The 19,703-nt window shown below is 47.5% G+C and overlaps 1 protein-coding gene across 5 annotated transcripts in view; it reads left to right on the top strand.

Moving 5' to 3' along the window:
• FOXP4 (forkhead box P4) overlaps positions 1–19,703 on the top strand; it is a 133,326-nt gene that overhangs the window by 33,436 nt on the left and 80,187 nt on the right. For 4 of the 5 annotated variants that reach the window (XM_032768353.2, XM_032768347.2, XM_032768338.2 and 1 more), the window contains exon 2: positions 10,630–10,834. The exons of the other annotated variant lie outside the window; for it this stretch is intronic. In XM_032768353.2, coding sequence (XP_032624244.1) covers positions 10,646–10,834 — 189 coding nt within the window. In that variant the 5' untranslated portion in view covers positions 10,630–10,645. The remainder of the gene's footprint in view (positions 1–10,629; positions 10,835–19,703) is intronic. 5 annotated transcript variants of the gene reach the window in all.

Below are 19,703 nucleotides of genomic sequence, written 5' to 3'. Positions count from 1 at the left end.
TCTCCCTGTGTAAATAATACCTCTGCCAGCTTCCACTAATCTGCTCCTGCCCTGTCTCTCACTGTTCTTAACAATATCAACACTTTTGTATGATTCATTCCCTAGGTAACGTGAGCCTCTATTTTGCGTATTTGAGCCCTTAACTTTGTGTCTCTTCAATTCTGTGTTTGTCGTAATTGGGTTCATAAAATCTTCAGAGCAGGGACTGTCTCTTACGTGACTGTACAGCGCCTAGCACACTGGGGCCCTGATCTCAGGTGGGGCCTGTATACCATCATCAAAGTAGTAATCTTTGTAAAATGCACTACAAAGTCACAGGCTCTCTAGGAATCACTGTAATAAAAACAAGAGGGTAGATGAGGGAAGAGAGCTAAAACAGTTACTTATTTTACCAAGTACCTCACAATCTTTACTGTCTTCATCCTCCCAATCTCACTGTGAGGCAAGGCAGTGTTGTTAGCCCCATTGTACAGATAGGGGACAGAGAGACTAAGTGAGTTGCCCAAGGCCGCACAGGAAGTCTGTGGCAGAGCAGAGGCTTGTCCTAAAGTCCCAAGCTAGTGCTCTAACCCCTGTACCATCCCTCCCCCCTCTGTATAAATACATATAAATGCTTGATGATGATGATAAACATTACAACACCATGCTGTGTATACATATTCAAGAGCCTAGCGCTGCACGTATGTGCATCCTATAAGCATTTGTTTTTTAAATCACAGAGGAGACATGTTTTGTGCATGTGCGCGCTCAGCAGGAAGTCTGTCTCAATAGCAAAAAGAGCTGATCTGCGCTCACTCTCCCAGGGAAACTCTGGGCATCCATCAGTCTGTTAATTGTGCTAATTAGAGAGTGTGGAAGTGTTAATTGGAAAAGCCTGGGATTGTGCCTGTTTGGGGGAAGAAAATGTCAATAAAAATTAATTGATGACTTGGCATGGCGCGTGTGCTTTACAGGTTAGCAGCGAGTCAAAAGATGTCAAGGCAAATGTTACTGCTCTGATTAAGCAATTGTTAATTAAAAAGCAACAGTAATTAATACTCTCTTTGCCATATGGTACTGCTAAAGACAGAGGGCTCTCTCTTTGCCCTTTTAGTAATTCTCTCTTGTTTCTCTTTTCTTTTCGTTGTCATATAAAAGGTGCACACTAAAGCAGGCAAAAATAGGCAATAAAATGGAAGGGCAATTGTTAAACAAAATGATTTTGATCCTGCCGCAGGAAACTGGTAATCAGTTATATGGCTTTTTGATTTTTGGTTTTTTTTAATGTGAGGCTTGTCTCCTGAGGCAGTTTCTTGGGGCAGGGCCTATATACAGGTGTGTCCGCATAGCTCCCTTCAGGATGGGCCCCTGATCCTAAACTGGCCCCTTTTGGTGCTGCTGTAATAAAAATATTTAACAATAAGAGATGTATGAGGGGAGAAAGCTAAACCACGTGAAAGACTAAGGCTCCGATCCCGCACGTACTTTGTTCATTCGCTTGTGCTTAAGTTGAACACGGGGTTCAAGTGTTTGCAGAATCAGGGCCTGAATGTAAATGTTGGGACAGACAGACAGACAATTTTTTTTCTCTGTCAACCTTCTAGCATCATACGTGGAGCCACGAGCCCCAACTGAGCCAAGATTCAGAATAGCTTCTGATTTATAATTTTAAAGTGAGGCTGTAACAGTTAATACACACATCATCGGTTCAATTTTTTTTAAGGTTTTACAAAACCTTAATATGAAGAGAGAGATTTTCATTATTATTATATATTTTAAAATAAAGCTTAAAAATATTTTAGCCTTCCCTGGCAGTGTTAGGAAACCAGTACAGCAGTATCCCACTAGCATTGAGACCAGAAAAGTGAAATTTACTGGACTCATTGTGAAACTGACCAGCATTTTGTTACTGACTGTAGGGACTGACAGACTGGACCAAGCCAGTGGCCCATCTAGTCCAGTATCCTATCTCTGGTAGCGGCTAGCATCAGATGCTTCAGAGGAAGGGGCAAAAAATGCCATATTTATGCAATAAGCTACCAATAGGGAAAGATTTCCTCTTAATTTTCAATAGCTAGACTTGAAATTATGCCCTGAAGCCAGGAAAGTTTACATTTTCTCCAATACTCTTATATATTTTTTTAACATTTTCCTATTATAACTCTGGATATTCTTGTTATCCATATAAAAATCTAATCCAACTCTGAGTCCTTTTAAAGCTCCTGGCCCCAAAGATAGCTCATGGCTTCTGGACGCAGAAAGACCCCGCGATTCTCTCTGCTGCTTCTGTTGAAACTATTCACATGCTTAAAGTTGGAGATGGTTGGAAAATAGTTAGTAGTCTCGGGGTGGGAGGGGGAACATGGAAAGAAATGGAAAACCTTGTTTTCGGGAATTTTTTGGCTGTTCGAATATTGAAAAATTCTCATCATTTAAAAAAGAAACCCGAAGACTGTCGAAAGAAGTGAAAATTCTCATTTTCAGGGAGAAAATTATTTAAGTGAAATATTTCTCCCCGCTCTGCTTTAACTGGAGTGCTCAGCTGTTACAGGCTTGAACCTTTAAAGTTGGGCAGAAATGGAATGAAGTGATTTGGGACTGTGGGAGAAACCACCCAGGCTCCAGCCTGAGTCTCTTCACTGATCATTTTAGCCCACGTCAGCAGAGCTGAGCCAGCTGTGGCCGTGATCCGTGTATTGCAGTGTAAACTATCCTAAATCCACTTAGTGCCTGTGCCTCAGTTTCCCCTCTGTAGAATGAGGTAATAGCACCAGGGGGTGGTGAGGATAAATACATGAGATTGTGAGGTGCTCAGATGCCATGGTAACAGGGACCATGTAAGAGCCATGGATAGCTATCATCTTGGGAAGGCACTCAACTGCTGCAGTGGTGAGTGTGGGTTAAGAACCTATATAGGCTAGAAGAATGCAAGTGAATTGAATACAAGAATACAGGGGAAGAGAAACTGAGACACAATGGAGGGGGAAGAGACAGCATGAGCCAGTGGTTAGAGCAGATTATAAAGCAATGTGCCTTTCTATTCTTTATGTGACTCTGTAAGGAGTGTGATCTGATTGGTAGACTGGAAGACTTGGAGTGAGGACTCCTAGGTTCTTTTTCCTTGCTTTACTTCTGGCCAGACTTTTATGGGGACCAGTCGCTTCACCGCTCTGTATCTTGCTCTCCCTGTCTCCAATATAGGTGCATTAGCTATGCATCTACCTCCCAAAGTGTGGATGCATGGATTAATCTGTTTGGAAGGTGCTTTGAGATCAATACACAGCTTTGAGCACAAGCTCGGGGAGACTGAATGCAGTCGGCACATGGATCTGTCTACGTTTTGCTCACAATGTCCGTAGGCAAATGTCTCTCTTTCTGGTAATGTCTGTGATCCCTTCTCGGCAAGCGTCTCGGTCCTTGGAGCGACACTCCTCGATCTCACGCGAGTGCCCTTGCATCCCTGCAAGTGACACTCATGTATTTTAAATAAAAAGAAAATACAGTAATCCCTTTAACCTTGAATTCTCTCATAGCTACAAGTCTGTCACTTTGTGCATGTGTGTGTGTGCACGCGAGTATGTGTTTTTGAAAGTATGAGGACTACAGGAGGGAGCCGGCAACTCCACATGGGAATTAATGTCATTCATACACCCTGCGGAAATGACTTTTGAAATGCATATAATCTCAAACATGCAAATGAGAAGCTTGCTTCACCCTGTTTAATATGAATGATCACTTCTGAATAGCTATTATTACACACCACATTTCAGCAATTATGTTGTTCGTGGTTTGTCTTTCTATCTTGCAGAAAGAAAAAAGAGAGAGAAAAGAAAGAGGATAGGAGGGGGAAAAAAAGACAAGGAACCGCTTCCCCCCCCCTTCCCTTTTTTTCTTTTCCTGTTTCAAACTTGCTGACCATCTCTCTTATTGGCAACTGGCGAACACCATGCCTATTTCAGTTCTCCCCTTGGCAAGGAAAGGAGCAGGCTTGGATGAAGCAAAACTGCTGCATTCTGTCTTCCTTGCAAAGCAGCAAAAGAAACAATTTTCCTGTCAGGGCACCACATCTCTAGTTTGCTTAGTGCGTCAATGTCCGGGATCCCACGTGAAGCCTTCAGGTGAGGGGAGTCCAGTGTTATGTTCATCTCCTTCTCATCTATATCAGTAGGTTGGATTAATACATTTTTCTAACCAGAAGAGGCCATTGACCATCTACTCCAACTGTTTAGCACAGGCCAGAGAATATGATCCTGTGATGACTGCTTCAAGCCCACTGACTTGTGGTTGAACTAAAGTATTATCTTATTGGGCTTGATTTTTCAATTAGATTATACCAAGGGGGAGAGAGCTCAGTGGTTTGAGCATTGGCCTGCTAAACCCAAAGTTGTGAGTTAAATCCTTGGGGGGGCCACTTAGGGATCTGGGGAAAAATCAGTACTTGGTCCTGCTAGTGAAGGCAGGGGGCTGAACTCAGTGACCTTTCAGTTCTTTGAGATAGGTATATATTTATATTTTTAAATTTACCTTGCAGCATCTTAGAGCTACATGGTGCGACTGCAGCTCCCATGGGTGCCCCCCAACCCCAGCTTCGTCAGTCGCGCATATTGATAGAACGCACCTTCCATGCATGCACCTGTCAGTACCACCACCAAGTAGGAATTCCCATTTCAGCTCCGTGTCCAGCCACTCTTTAAACCTGTCCTCAGATCATTACAAATACCGTGTTCTTACACAGGAGCCTTTCATCCGCAGTTCTCAAAGCATGTGACAGAGCATGATAAGTGTCATCCCAATTTTACAGAAGGTAAAACTGAGACACAAAGAGGGGAAGTGACTTGCCTAAGTCAGGATCAGGAGTGGAACCCAGGAGTCCTGGCAGCCTGTTCCCTGATTTGATTATACTGCTGCCCCCACGTACATATGGAATAGAAAGTTCCGTTGTAGTTTCACCATGATCTGTAATGAGACAAATGAAATTCAATAGATAGCAGGCATAATACAAGCAGAAGGAAGTATTTCATCATACAACGCACAGTCAACCTGTGGAACTCTTTGCCAGAGGACACTGTGGAAGCCAAGACTATAACTAGGTTTTTTTTTTAAAAAAAACAAAACAAAAAAACTAGATGAATTCATGGAGGATAAAGGTCCATCAATAGCAATTAGCCAGGATGGTGTCTCCAGCCTCTGTTTGCCAGAAGCTGGGAATGGGCAACAGGGGATAGTTCATTGATGATTATCTGTTCTGTTCATTCCCTCTGGGGTACCTGGTATTGGCCATTGTCAGAAAACAGAATACTGGGCTAGATGGACAATTGGTCTGACCCAGTATGGCCATTCTTATATACGTCGGTCCAGATTTAATGCATGCAGCCAGCCTGTTAGGGATATATTTTTTTCACTTGAGGACATCTGGCTATTTCATCAGACACATCTACAAAGGGAGGCAGTTTCACACAAACGCCCTCTAACACACATCCCATGGTTTTGAGAGAGAACCCTCCGTTACAGCTAACAAGTCACTCACTGGTAAAGCCCAATTGCATAAAGATTATTAATCTGATCTCTTTGAAGCCAGTGCATGTAACTTTTCGGAACTCCCACCTTCCCTCTCTGTGTAAATGTAAGCAATAGAGAGGAAGCATGGACTCCTGGTTAAGGCATTGGACTGGGACTCAGGAACTCTTGAGTTCAATTCCCATCTCTGGCACAGACTTGCTGTGAACTTGGGCAAGTTATATGCACCTAGTTTTTAAAGAGCTTGGCTCTCTTTTAAGCCCTTTTAAATGAAGACAAGATCGTGAAGCACTTAGCATCCAGTGGCTCCTGTTTTGGCCCTTTGGGGCAGATTCTCAATAGAGCTCTGCATGCGGTGTACTGGGTTGTTCTGAAAATCTGGCCACTTATTTTGGTGTCCTAAATGGGAACTGAGCTCTTAGAGCATCTGGCCCCTAATCCCTCTGTGCCTCAGTTTCCCCATCAGTGAAATAGGGATAATCTTCCTTTGCTTCCCAGGGGTGCTGTGAAGATAAAATCCCTTAATGATTGCAGGGTGTTCAGATGCTATAATAGTGAAGGCCATAGAGAAGCCTCTAGCTAGACAAAATAAAGTCTTCTGGGATGGAAAGCTCTGTCACAACAGCTCACTCATTGCCAAGGTGTAGAAGAGAAAATGAAAAGTTTGTAATTCATCTACTAGTGAATTCTGTCTGTCTAATGCAATTCAAATTCTGTCCCAGTGGTGATGATGCTGACTGCAAACAAGAAGCACGGGAAATCTCACAAGGAATGTTTGTTGATCTTTCTTCTCTTCCTGGCGAGAGCTCCCAAGCACAAATGAATCCAGGCTCCATCGTTCAGATCCGGATCTGAACTTCCCTATAATTCAGGCGGGCCAAGGGCAGGCTGTTAAGTTCTGTCCTAAACTTTGATGTGTTCAGGTTCAAGGGTGGGGGTTGTTCAGACCCAGCTCTGCTCCTAAATCCTCACACACACTCCTTCTCTGGTGACGTGCCAATACTTGTTACCTTAATTATGCTTAATGTGAGTTGGAGTATTCACATGCTGTACTCTCACGGGTATTTAGTACTGCCCACCATTGTGTAGGCAGCATTGTCTTCTGGGTACTCATCCCAGCACTGCTCCAAAGCATGGTGCATTGTGGATGATTGAGCACAGCCTTCTAGGAGACCTAGTGGATGCCGGAAGGAGCAGAGGTCATATAACCTTTTCCCTTCCCCCAGAAAGTCCCATGACTGCTGGAGAGTGCAGGCCACCTTGGAGCCGGGTGGGAGGTCGCACTGCACAAGCAAACCGTACCCTGGAAGAGACAGGTACTGAAACTGGATGAGCAAGGCGTTCTTCAGAGCGCAAAGCTCTGCCAATAACAAACCTGCAGAGCTGTTAAACACTTTTCCCTCTGCTCTTGCTGTTGGGCTCTGTCCAGATTCAAGGGCCAAGTTCATAGATTGCAAGGCTAGAAGGGACCATTGTGATCATCTCCTCTGACCTCTACAGAGACCCACCCCACAATAATTCCTAGAGCAGATCTTTTAGAAAAACCTCCCGTCTTGATTTAGAAATGGTCAGTGATGCAGACTCCATCATGACCTTTGGTAAATTGTTCTGATGGTTAATTGTTCTCAGTTAAAAAGTTGCACCTTATTTCCCCTCTGAATTTCATCTAGCTTCAGCTTCCAGTCCATCTTAGACCTTTTTCTGCTGGAGTGAAGAGCCCATTATTATATATTCGTAGTCCGGAAGTACCTACTTGGGGAACAATCAGGTCATCGCTTAACCTTCTCTTTGTTAAGCTAAATGGACTTGAGGAGCTTCATCTGTCAGTATAAGGCATGCTTTCTAATCCCTTAATCTTTCTCCTGGCTCTTTTCTGAACCCTCTCCAGTGTATCAACATCCTTCTTGAATTGTGGGTACCAGAACTGGGCACAGTGTTCCAGCAGTAGTCACACCAGTGCCAAACAGAGAGGTAAAACAACCCCTCTCTACTCGTTTTATGCATTCCAGGATCGCATTAGTTGTTTTGGCCACAGCATCACCCTGGGAGCTCATGTCTAGCTGATTATCCACCCATCCTCAAATCTTTTCCAGAGTCACTGTTTCCCAGGGTAGAGTCCCGTATTGTGTAAGGATGGCTGGCATGCTTTGTTCCTAGATGTCTACATTTGCATTTAGCCATATTTAACATGTATTGTTTGCGTGAGCCCAGCTTACCAAGTGCTCCCGATCGTTCTGCATCATTGACCTGTCATCTTCATTATTTACCATTCCTCCAATTTTTGTGTCAACTGCAAACTTTATCTGTGATGATTTTGTTTTTCTTCCAGCTCATTACTAAAAACGTTTTAAATGATGTCAGGCCAAGAGCTGATCCTTGCGGGACCCTCTCAGAAATTTACTTGTTCGGTGACAGTTCCCTGTTGACCATTATCTTTTGAGACCCTTCCATGAGCCGGTTCTGATGTGTCTCATCTCATTGGGGTTAGGCTGGAGTCCTCAACCACCTACCCTTTGCCGTGGTGCTTGTGGTTTGCTTCCCTTGGCAGTGAAACAAAACGGGGGGGGGGGGGGGGGGGGGCGGAGTTGCACCTCCTATGGTGGTGATTAAAACCCATTGCTGGAACTGAGGAAATTATGGACTGGGATATTTTTAGTTTCTCCAAACCCTTAGCATTTTGCTGGGTGTCAGGAAGGCATGTGAAGGGGCTGGGTTTCCATTAGAGGAGATGCGCGGCTCCACCTACTATGGACATTTCTCATAGACCTGTTCTGCAGCCACTCCAGGATGACACACGCCAGCTTCCCTACCCCTGTGGAGTGAAAGATTCATGGGTAGGTTCTCCCTACGTAACAGCCCCTAAGAAAGAAACCATTTTGACTCCCTTTCCCATCCCTGAGCATTTACCCATGAATTGTTAGGGGAGGGGGCAGATGGGAAGGGCCAGGGCTGTGGGAAAGGGAAGCTGTTTGGGAGGTGGTGATGCTGGAGCCAGTCTGATGAGGTGGATAGCGAGTCAGCCCTGCAGCCCCCTAGCCTGCAAAATCATGCAGCGGGACCCAAAAATCATTAAATCATAAAAAAGTGAATACGTTTGGGGTTCTCTCTATTTGCCTTGAAAGTTTTTGAGCCTTTAGGGTGCACTTGGGTCATATTCTTGAGCTTTTTTTCAACAGCTGTGACGGTTAGAAATTTTACTTAAAAAAACAAAAACAAAAAAACCCAAAAACGGATTCTCCTGTAATAAACTGACTCCAGGAGTTAAGGCTTAAAGACAAACACCAAAAACCCACTGCTGCATGTGTGATATTGAAGGGTGAGGGGTGATGAGAAGTCTGAGGGGAGGGTCACCTTCTGGTGGCTGATGCATCTCTTTGAAGAACTGCTGCTCCTCAGATTTGAATCCGGCATCCCATGTTGGCTTGGCGCTCGGTTGTGCGTGGTTTGTTCTTAACACGCTCTGCTTTGTGTCTGCACTTGGTGGCATCTCTCTGGTTAGTAGAGCTGGTTGAAAATATTTCCAAGGCGACATTTTTTTGCCATTGAAAATCTCTCATTTGAGAGAATTGAAACATTTTGCTGGACTATATCGATTTTTGTCAACATTTTCAACAGGAAAATATCCTGCTTCATCTCTTTTATGTGATATTTGAAATGATCAAGTGAAAATGCAATCTTTTGACCTTATGAAAAACAAAATTCTTTGGACTATTTTGTTTTTTTGCAAAAAATTCTAAGATTTCTACTTTTTGTCCCAGTTCAGGACGAAAAATATTTAATATCAAAATCTTGGAATTTCCCGCCAGACAGAAATTCTCTGTTTTGACCAGCCTTGCTGTTTGTACTGCAATAACTACACAGAGAGTCTGCTCATGGTGCTGGAAATGTACTAGATCGTTCACAAATGGTTGGAGCTGCCTGTGTGCAAATCTACCCACAGACCCCTCTGTAGCCACTTGGATTTCAATTTAAGGATGGCTTTATTTTGGTTTAGATTAAACTGATTTCTGCTCCACTAGAACTTAAGTGAAATAAACTGCTCTGAAATCAACAGAAGAGGGTCGTGCACATGGCCTCTTGGACCAGCTTAATTCAATCAGTTTAAAATCACAGCTATAATTGAGCAGTGCATCTTTGTGTGTACACAGGCTTGCAGGTTAGAGTACAGAACTCACAGAGTTTAAGTCTTAATGCAGATGAGAGAAAGCACAAGACAATGGGTCAGCTACGGGAGAGGCAGGGGTAGGAAGGATTCATAATTTCATAGTGCTGAAGACCAGCGAGGCCACCAGATTACCTCCTCTGAGTTGCTGTGCATCATGGGCCATCAGATTTCACCCACATAGCCCCTATTAACCCCAAAGACTCTAGTTAGACTAACACATTTCAGTCCTCAGGCACCTGGACTTCATGCCACTGGCCGAGCACAGGAGAGGCCAGGGTGCTACCAATGCCCCAGGCCCCTGCAATGGAAGGGAATGATTAGGTGATGCCAGCAGGCAAGTCACTCCCTGCACCGCAGAAGAAAGCAAAAATGCCCCAATGTCCCTACGAGTCTGACCTTCCCAGTCCCAGATCTGGTGATCTGTTAGATCCTGAGCATGTGAGCACAACCCACCAGCCAGGCATCTGGAGAGAGGATTCATTGGGGGGAGGGGCGGGGAGTAGGCTTTAGGGAGGGTTTAGAGGAGGAAAGGAAGGGCACTCCTCCAAGTCAGGGGTGGGAGTGGAGGTGGAGCTGGGGTGAGGAGAGCCTTGGCAGGGTGTGGAAGACATGAGCAGCTGGAGGTGAGGTGGGTCATGGTGAGATGATGTCCCAGGTGGATCTTGGCAGGCAGGATGGTTGAGTGTTGGAGGAGGAAATGATACGTGGCCCCGCCTTGCTTGAGCTCATTGCTCAAGGGAAATGGTCCTACAGCTCCTGCTAACCAGCTGCCTCATGTGCCGATACTGGGGGCAGATGCAAGGAGGGAAGAGGGAACCCTGCCCTGGTGAGGACAGGGTAGCAAGTACAGACAACATGCACCAGGGGGCTGCTCTCCCCATGGGCTCTCATAGCCTAGGGGTAGTGCCATCCAACACCTCCAATAACGCTCTGCTCAGGGACGCTGCTGCTTCTCATTACTCACTCAGGTCCTTCGAGCAAGTCATGATGGTTGAATCGGCCTCGGAGACAATACGCTCCACTCCCTCCAGCCAGAACGGGGTCAGCAGCCTCACCAACCAGACAGACGGAGGAGGAGGCGGTGGCGGTGGAGGAGGAGGAAGGGAAGGAGGCGGCGGGGAAACCAATGGGGAAATGAGCCCGGTGGAACTCCTGCATTTTCAGCAGCAGCAGGTAGGAAAGAGCCTCTTTCTTCTCCTCCCTTTCTCTCTCCCTTACTCTGTCTTCCTTATGTTCTGGGTTTTTTTTTGCATCCCCCAGTCTTTGAGCTTTTGGGACATCTGGAGACCTGCACTGGAAATCATAGAATTATAGAAATATAGGGCTGGAAGGGACCTTGAGCGGTCATCAAGTCCAATCCCCTGTGCTGAAGCACGACCTGTTTGTCCAACCTGTTCTTAAAAACTTCCGACGATGGGAAGTCCACGACCTCCCTTGGAAGCTTATTCCAGAGCTTAGCTAGCCTTACAGGTTAAATATTAGGAAAACATTCAACTTCATCTCCCTTACTGCAGATTAAGCCAAATACTGCTTGCCTGACCCTTCAATGGACATAGATAGCAATTGATCAGTCCTCTTTGTAACAGCCCTTAATATACTCTGAAGACTGTTATCGGGTTCCCACTCAGTTGTTTTTTCTCAAGACTAAATATGCCCAGTTTTCTTTAACCTTTCCTCAGAGGCCAGGGTTTCTAAACCTTTTCACCTCTTTGTTGTTCTCCTCTTGAGTCTCCAGTTTGTCCACATCTTTCCTAAATTTTGGCACCCAGAATTGGACACAGGACTCCAGCTGAGGTCTCACCATTGCAGAGTAGAGCAGGTCAATTACCTCTCATGTCTTATATTCGCCACTCCTCTTAATAGACCCCAGAATGATATTAGTCTGTTTTGCTACTGCATCACATTGTTGACTCATTTCAGTTAGGATTCACTCTCAGCCCCAGATCCTTTTCACAAGAACTACCACGAGTCAGTTACTCCCCATTGTATAGTCGTGCATTTGATTTTTTCCCCCTAAGTGAAGTACTTTGCACTTGGCTTTTGATAAACTTCATCTTGTTAATTTTCAGACAAGTTCTCCAATTTGTCAAGGTTGTTTTGAATTCTGATCCTCTCCTCCAAAGTGCTTGCAACCCCTCCTAGCTTGGTAGCATCAGCAGATTTTGTAACATGCTCCCCGTTCCATTATTCAAGTCATTAATGAAAATATTTAATAGTACCGGGCCCAGGACTGACCCTGTGGGACCCCACTTGTTTCCTCCCAGTTGGAGAGTGAACCACTGGTAACTATTCTTTGAGTACGGTCTTTCATATGAGGGTGCACTCAGTCCGGTCCCTCTTAAGTACTGTCTGCAGTGTATATGGGAGAACACAATAGTTGCATCTGCTCTGCCTGACCTTGGCACCCCACGAAAGAGGAGGCAGGTGGGGCAGGGCTGCTGCTCTCAGTACTTCAGTGAGCTTCTGCCATCCAGCAAACCCCACCTCACCTCAATGTGCGTGCCTTGCTCTGGGCCAATCTTGTCACTCACTTTCAGCCAAGAGCATGAGCCTCCAAGGGCGCCAGCGTTGCTGGAGATGCCAACTCATCAATGGGGAGTTCAGACTAAGGGCCAGAAGGCAAGGTCCTTGAAGATCCACTTGGCACACTCGTCACCTTAGTTTTGGGATGTTAGCTCTGATGCTCAGGCCACATTCCAGCAATGGCCAGTTGCACCCTGCCTCCCTCAGTTCTCCTGTAATTTCAGCTGGAGATGTCAATCTGCACTTCAGATGGTTCTTTAGTGTTCCAGTGCGCTGTTGGAATGGGTGTTGTGCTCTGCAACAGAGATGGCTGCGTTTCAGTGCTGGCAGAGTGATCCCTGTCTTGCCACAGACCGTGTGGCTCTGGGATCCTTTCATATGGAATGAATGTAAGACAGTGTCAAAAGCTGAATGCATGGTGTTGGGACGTCAGGGGAGGGAAAGGGCTGTGAGTACAAAAAGACTGTAAAAACCCCCTGGGCATAAAGTAGGTAGTTGCTTCGTTCTCGGTTCCATGGGCTCTTCCTCTTTACTCTTGGAGATTACTGACGTCTGCTCCTTCTCTTCCATGCTTTGGGGCTCACAGCCCTGTAAGGAGGGGTGTGCTGGTGAGTGTGCGTAGACATGCCTGTGTGAATCTGTGTCTGAGCACGCCTGCCTTTGTACAGATGTCTTCCTGCAAATGCATTTGTGTGCAAGTCTTGAGCTCAGTGTGCCAGTCAGCTCATGTGTGCGTATGTCTGTGTGTATTTCTGTGTGCATCTCTGCTCATGCACATAGGCCTTTTTGCACATGCCGAATTCTGGATGCAGGGGTGCATTGGTGCACATATAGCTTAATCTCTGCATGTATGCACACACATGTAACTTGGGAAATACATGCACCCTGAGCTACGCACATGCCCACCAAGTATGTGTGCACACGTGCAGCTATGCGTGTGTAGTTTGAGTGTGTGTGTGCGTGCCCACACAACTCTCGCTCACTGTGCTTGAGTGCAGCTAGGGGCGGGGGGGGGCGCATGTGTAGTTTAGACTGGGGGTGGGGGGGTGCATGCATGCCTGCAGGTTACCTTTTCAAAACAAACTTCGGAGAAAACATAAATTTTCCTCCTCAGATACTAAATAAGGCAATGATCCCAGCCTCGTGTGGAGATCGCCTCCCTGAGCCATAAATTCCAGTGTGAAAGCTGTAAAAAATTGCTGTGTCTGATACTTTAGTAGCGAGCGCTGTAAATCCATTACCTGAATAACAGCCGTTTCTCACGCAGTTAAGCCACTGTTCCCCTGATCTGAAGGGTAATCATGCATGTAATGCTTCTCCGAATCACCCCGCCGAATGAGATGCTGCTCGTCCTCTCCCCTCCCCAACAGGGAAGGGGGGGGTGCAGTTGCCTTCTCAGTGCCCTGTGCAGAGGGCACTGAAATTCACTTAGTGGCAGCGTGTGCTTCAGACTCGCCTAGCCATGGTAAATAGGAGACGCTTGTTCATTTGTAGCCGGGACAAGGTAAAGGAGATGGCAGTCTGTGTGCTTGGAAAGCACAAGTGACTCTACCAGGGCCCCGGTGGCTCTTGGCACAGGCCGCTGGCGAATGGGTAAAGGCAGTTGATTCCCATTAGTGCCTGGCATTCCTATAACTCCTTCTGTCTGCTGCCACCCCCTGCTCACTCGCCCCCTCGCAGGCACCGGGTCACATCCCCGGATGCTGCATGCAGGCTGCTGGGGGTCAGGCAGAGAGAGCCGTGTGTTAGCACCAGAGGCTTATAAGGCGTGTCAGAAAGGTTAGTGAATGCAAGGGTTGCAGCACCGCACTCCTGGAGGCAGGGAAGTGCTGGTGGTATCCCAGTTTCATGTATGGGGTAGGGGAGAGAGAGCAAATGACTGGACCAAAGTTGTGTGATGAGTCAGTGGCAAGAAGCCCCAATCCTGTTCTCTAGTCACTAGCCTGCCCTTGCCTCTCAGAGTTGGGGAATTGAAGCCAGCAGTCCTGGTAGCCAATTCTTGCTCTCAGCATTAGGCATTCCCCTTCCAGAGCTGGGAACAGAACCTGCGATCCATGAGACTAGGCATGGTCTCTGACACGGTCAGTGTATCTAGATGAGTGATTCTTAACCTTTTCCATACCTGGGCCCCCTTTCCCATCTCAGGCACCCCTTCTGCCTAGCAACGTGGGCTGGGTAGGGTGGTCTTGATCCCCAGATCGAGAGTGCCATGATCAAGACACTCCGTAGTGAAGCTGTGCTAATGGAGGGTAATTCAGATGTTCGTCAGACACAGCGGTGGGAAGCGCAACCCCCTGTAGTGGAGAGGCGATTTGGAGATGTGGATTTTAAAATTCTCTTCGAATCTTTTCCAGCCGTTGTGGTTGTCTGGTCGCTGAATCACTGAATGCATTACAAAGTGCTCCTTTAGAACTGGCTGGTGGGCTGACGCGGAGAATCTACCCATCCCGTTAGCCCTCATCAGCCTAAATCCTGTCCCTGATGCTGTGGTTTCTTGGCCTTAGCAAATTCTCTTCATCCTGACATTCCAATGGTGTTTGTATCCCAGCTGCCCCAGCCCTGTGGGCACTACCACCCATCTGGGTCGCTGGTCGGGAGCGATAAGGCAATAGGAGATGTGCTTGGAGTCACAAGCTATTCCCCCCGCTCTGCCCTCCTTATCATATAATCCAGGAACAAGGGTGTATGGGATGATGATGATATTTTGACACTGCATGTGGAACTCTCTGGCACAAGGTTTTACTTGGTGAGCTTCCAAGCTTGAATGACATCTGCAGTGACAGTAGCTTGAATAGACGTTCCTAAGGCCCATCAATCTTTGTGCTTCAGGGAACAAGCTGAGTACCAGCTGGGGTCAGGAGTAAATGTCCCCATATAGAGAGTTTTGCACAATTAGGTGCTTTATGAAGGTTTTCTATTTTCCTCAGATGCATCTGGCATTTACCCCTGTCGAAAGCAGGATACTGGACCACTGGGCTGTTCCTGTCTGCTGGCTCCCATGTCCCTGTTTGTGCTGCAGTTCCTGAAATGTCTTGGTTTTGGCTTTTTTAACTATGCAAATTCCACGGAGAGTTTTGAAAAACCATTTATGGGCCATTGAGGTCTATGGGGAGGAAATAATTGGATTGATGCCATCCCCAAAAGGGGGTTGCGAACACACAGTCATCTAGGGTTTAAATGCTTGGGGAGTTCCCACAAAATTGTCTCCAATCTAACACAATGTGCTTTCCTTATTAACACTTAGTTTTGCAAGCCTGGCTTAAATAAACCTCTGGGAGGGAGAGAAGGGGTTGTCCCATTTTACAGAGGTGAAATGACTTGCCCAAGGCAGGAAGAGAAGTCAGAACTGGCACTGGAAGTGGGGAATTCCTGACTTCTGGTGCCATGCTCACACCACGAAATTGTAACCCTTTGTCTCTCCAGCGAGTGTGTGGCTTTCCAACTGATCACGGGGGGTGCGAGAGGTCACAGGGAGGATCTTGTGCAGAAGTTCCTCTTCCGCCGAAGCGGATTCAAGCCCCAGAATTGGGCTGCCTGTGGGGCTGGATTTTGGACCAGGCACTGGCATGAGCTTTTCATTGCGTTCATTCCGGTTGCCACCGGTATATAGCGCGTTCTCTTCCCGCACTGAGCAAGTGCCCATCTCCTGAGCTCAGAGTAAACAAGGCCGGGAAATGTGAGCTGGGCTGTGGAGTAATGAGGTGACAGAAGGAGAGAGAGATAAACAGAGAGAGTCAGAAGTCAGGCATCTGACAGGAGTTTAGACTGAAACAAACAGCGCTGGAGAGAGAGCGCACGTCATTTTTGAACAAGACGGAGTGTCTGTTTCCATGCAACGGGCAGAGCAGAAGAGCTTGTTTAAACAGAGATGAAAGGAGTGAGGTGGCTGCACGACCTGCAGCCTGCACTTGGTCCCAGGAGGGGTTGCCAAATTCAAGTGCAGGAAAGGGGTTGGTCCGACCGGGGGAGATCCTGAGAGCTACCTGCTAGAGTTTTGTGCTAGGAAACTAATGGGTCGTTCTTGGGACTCTCTTAACCCTTTGCAGACTGCAGATGCATCCCAAAGGGCTACAGAGGGATCCCACCCAGGAGGTGATGGCCCCGTTCTCACCAGAGCTCTTGGCCCACATCACCGTGTTGTACCTCAAGTGCTATATGCTATGGTTTAGGAGGGGAAGGGAAGAAGAGATGTTCCAATTGAAACTGCAGTGACAGGGTAAGATGCCAGCAGACTGGACTTGCCCAAGCTGGACAGGATCCTCAGCCTTAATGCCTCCCTAAAGAACTGAAACAGCCATTCATGTAAAAGAGGCTGCTCCCATCCTTTGCCCTGCTAGAGACCTCATCTGTCCCGTTATTTCCAGCACGGGCCTTCGCTTGGTGGGGTGAACCCCCTGTCCCAATGAGCACACCTTTTGGGGCCTGAAAAGGTGCCCAAAGCCATTTGCGGACCCACGAGAGTCCTTGCACCACACTCTGTGCAGACTGTCTTCCACAAACAGCCCAGTGAGACATCATAAGTGTGTCCCACCAGCTTGGGCATCCCATTGGGCTTCAACTAACTTGATTCCACAGCATCACCTTCCCAGTGTGTGCAGGTCAAGACAGATGGCTTGGCTTCCATGCCATAAGATTTCTCCTGTGGAGCTTTAACTGTGACTGATTTCTCCCCCCCTCCCCTGCCCCTTTCCCAGCCCCATGCTGTAACCACTATTCCACGGTCTTGTTTTCTTTCAAACCTAGGTTTTGCCAGGCAGGGTCAGACCCAGGGTCAACCTAGTTTTGTGCCTTTTCTCTGGCAACTTGAGTGGCTTCAGAGGAAGTTACAAGAAAACCCCATCATGGACAGTTACAGAATAACCAACCCCTAGGCAAAGCCTCTCTTCCTGACCTCAGGCAGTTAGTGGCTGGTTGATGCCCTGACCCATGAGGATTAACACGGCCCTTCTGTACTTGTACTTGTGTATGGTCTAAATGAACTGTGGATGTTCTTATGTTTTTATACATGGGTGGTGCTTGAGCTGAACCCACTAGCCACGTGAGTGTAGATTGCACACTTGATTGTGCAAAATGGGCACATGCCATGCTCAGAGGGACAGTGTGTGCAGTGATGCCCAGTTTGCACATGCCCAGTTTGCATGCACGGGGGGGATGTGCACATAGTCTGCAGCTGCAGCCCAGGTGCCGATGGTTTTAGAGACAGTCTGAGTGTCATTTTTCTCTGGTGTCTCTTGCTGTCCAATCTCATGCCAGTTTCAGTACCTGTCGTGCTGTCCCGTGTCTTGAGCGAGATAATATCTGTGTTACCCTAACAGGCCTAACCAAGATCCAAATCCAGCCCTTGGAGTCTGGGTTGACGTCTGAGGGCTTGGTTCTGATCTTGTTTAGCCCTGCTGGTAAACGCATAGTAAATCCATTGCCGTCGGTGGCTTCACTCTGGATTTACACTGGGGTAATGGGATTGAAATCAGGCCCCTAGACAACAGCCCCCAGCCTTCTCAGACTGGAGCGTTAGAAATAGCTTCCTGCCCGGCTTCCGCAGGCCCTTTCTGAACAGAGTGGAGGGGAGGGAGGGATCTTTCCCCTCCCCATCCCCCAAGCACGGTGATGGTGTTAGCGTTAAATCCCTGATTTCAATGGTGGGGCCCAGTTGAAAAGCATCCTGGGATTCAATAGCGTGCGCTTACATTGTGGCAGTGGTCGTTGGAGGGGAAAGGCCAGCCGGGGTCATGGGATGGTTGCCTAGCATCTGGGAACTCCCACAGTGGTTGCTGTGGGAACGTCAAGAGACCTCTAGCATGCTAACATCCTGTAACGAGATTCAAAAGGACCCGGGTCTTTGCACATTAATGAGTTTTTAACTCGGGAGGGGGGGGTTAGTCCCCGCCCTGCCCCCACCCAACAAGACACCCAGTCAAGTGGGGAAGCTGGGAGGACTGGTGGAACTCCTCCCTTTCCATGGTCCTCGGGGGGAAGGTTGGGATGGCAACTGGGGACTAAGGTGGTGAGTGGAGAAGAATAACCCGTAGCAGGATGAGTGATGGGGAGGAGGAATAGGGGGGAATGTGCTGGATACCACTGCAACAGGTCCGCACTGCATCCCTGCTGCCCATTGACTGCTGCTGGCTTCATGAGGGACAGGAGCCTCAGGTGGCAGAACCCCGCCGAGACGCTCACTCCAACTTTCATCCCAGGCGCTTGGTTAGGTGACCACCTGAGAAATGGCACCAACTGGTTGAAAAGCATGGTGTGGGATGGGTCTGGTCTGAGCCCGAGAAACTCATTTGGCCTCCCCTGTGTTCCTTCATCCTCAGTGTTGTCGTCTTAAATCTTGTGTGGCTGGCTCTATGAATCTCTGCCAGGGCTGGGCTCTTGGGGGGGAGCTCCTGTCCCTTTCTGAATGCTGATACTGGTCGTAGGCTTGTGGTGGGACTGGGCTGGCCCCTAGCTCTTCCCACACCTGACAGGCTTCTGGCCAAGATTTTGAACTAGTGATTCTGGAGATCTCACTCTCTCTCCTCCTTGGTGCCCAAATGGATGTGCCTTAAATTTGACTGGGCTTCCAGAAAATGCTGGACTCACCCTCTGGAAATCAGGCCCCTTGAAGGTTATTTCCACTTGAGCACTTAAAAGGTAAAGAACCCCAAATGTCTTCTGATAATCTTGGATCCAGAGATCCCCTCTTAAAAAGGGAGTTAAGCCCCCTGTGCTGTGTGAGCCTGGTGTCCAGGCTTGGTCTTCAGAATGAGTCATAAAGGTGATCGTCGTAGCATTTTTCTCCAAAAAAGTGGCTCTAGTGCTTTGGCCAGACTTGTTCCAAACTTGGTTCGCTCCCATTCTGCCTCCTGCAATTTTTGTCACCTCTCCCTGCAGTTTGAGCCAGTTAGGGTATAATCTTCCTATCAAAACTAGTTGTGAGCTGTACAAAGAGCTGCCAGCCCTCACTTCAGAGGTGGCCGCATTCCAGTGATGGGTGATTGGTGTGTGTATCTAATGTAAAATGTATCTGGAAAGATTGTGGGGTTTGGGGGGGTTATTTTTTGAATCCCTCAGGAGAGAAGGTGCTAGTGGAGTGTAAGGGATCCATGTTGTTTTTCTCTGTCTTGTTTCCTATAACATTTAGCTCTTCTCTCTAGTTCTTCTTGCCTAACTCAATTGACCTTGCCCTGTAACTAGTGGAGAATGCAGGCCGACAGGCAGCAAGCGCATTTCATCTCCAGAAGCAGCCGCCGCGGACCCAGCCTTTGGACTCGGTTTACTTCCTATGTCACAGGCTGTGTTTAAACTTCTGCTTCCCAGCTGGGTTTGGATGGAATGACATTTCATGCAGCCTCCCGCTGTCTCATGTCTCCCTTCAGTGAGCCAGCGTCCAGTTGCAATTGTCTGTGCAAGAGTTTTTTGGGGCTCTGGCGCTGGCTTAGTAGGGGATTCTCTAGGACAATTGGAGACTAATGGGGCCAGGTCCACTGTTGGGGGGGCCTTCCCCGCTTCCCCTCCCCATGGTTTCCTTCGCCATTCC

This window comes from Chelonoidis abingdonii, chromosome 4, assembly GCF_003597395.2.
Source record: "Chelonoidis abingdonii isolate Lonesome George chromosome 4, CheloAbing_2.0, whole genome shotgun sequence".
Classification (NCBI taxonomy): Eukaryota; Metazoa; Chordata; order Testudines; family Testudinidae; genus Chelonoidis; species Chelonoidis abingdonii.
This window is presented reverse-complemented; position numbering and strand designations above follow the sequence as displayed.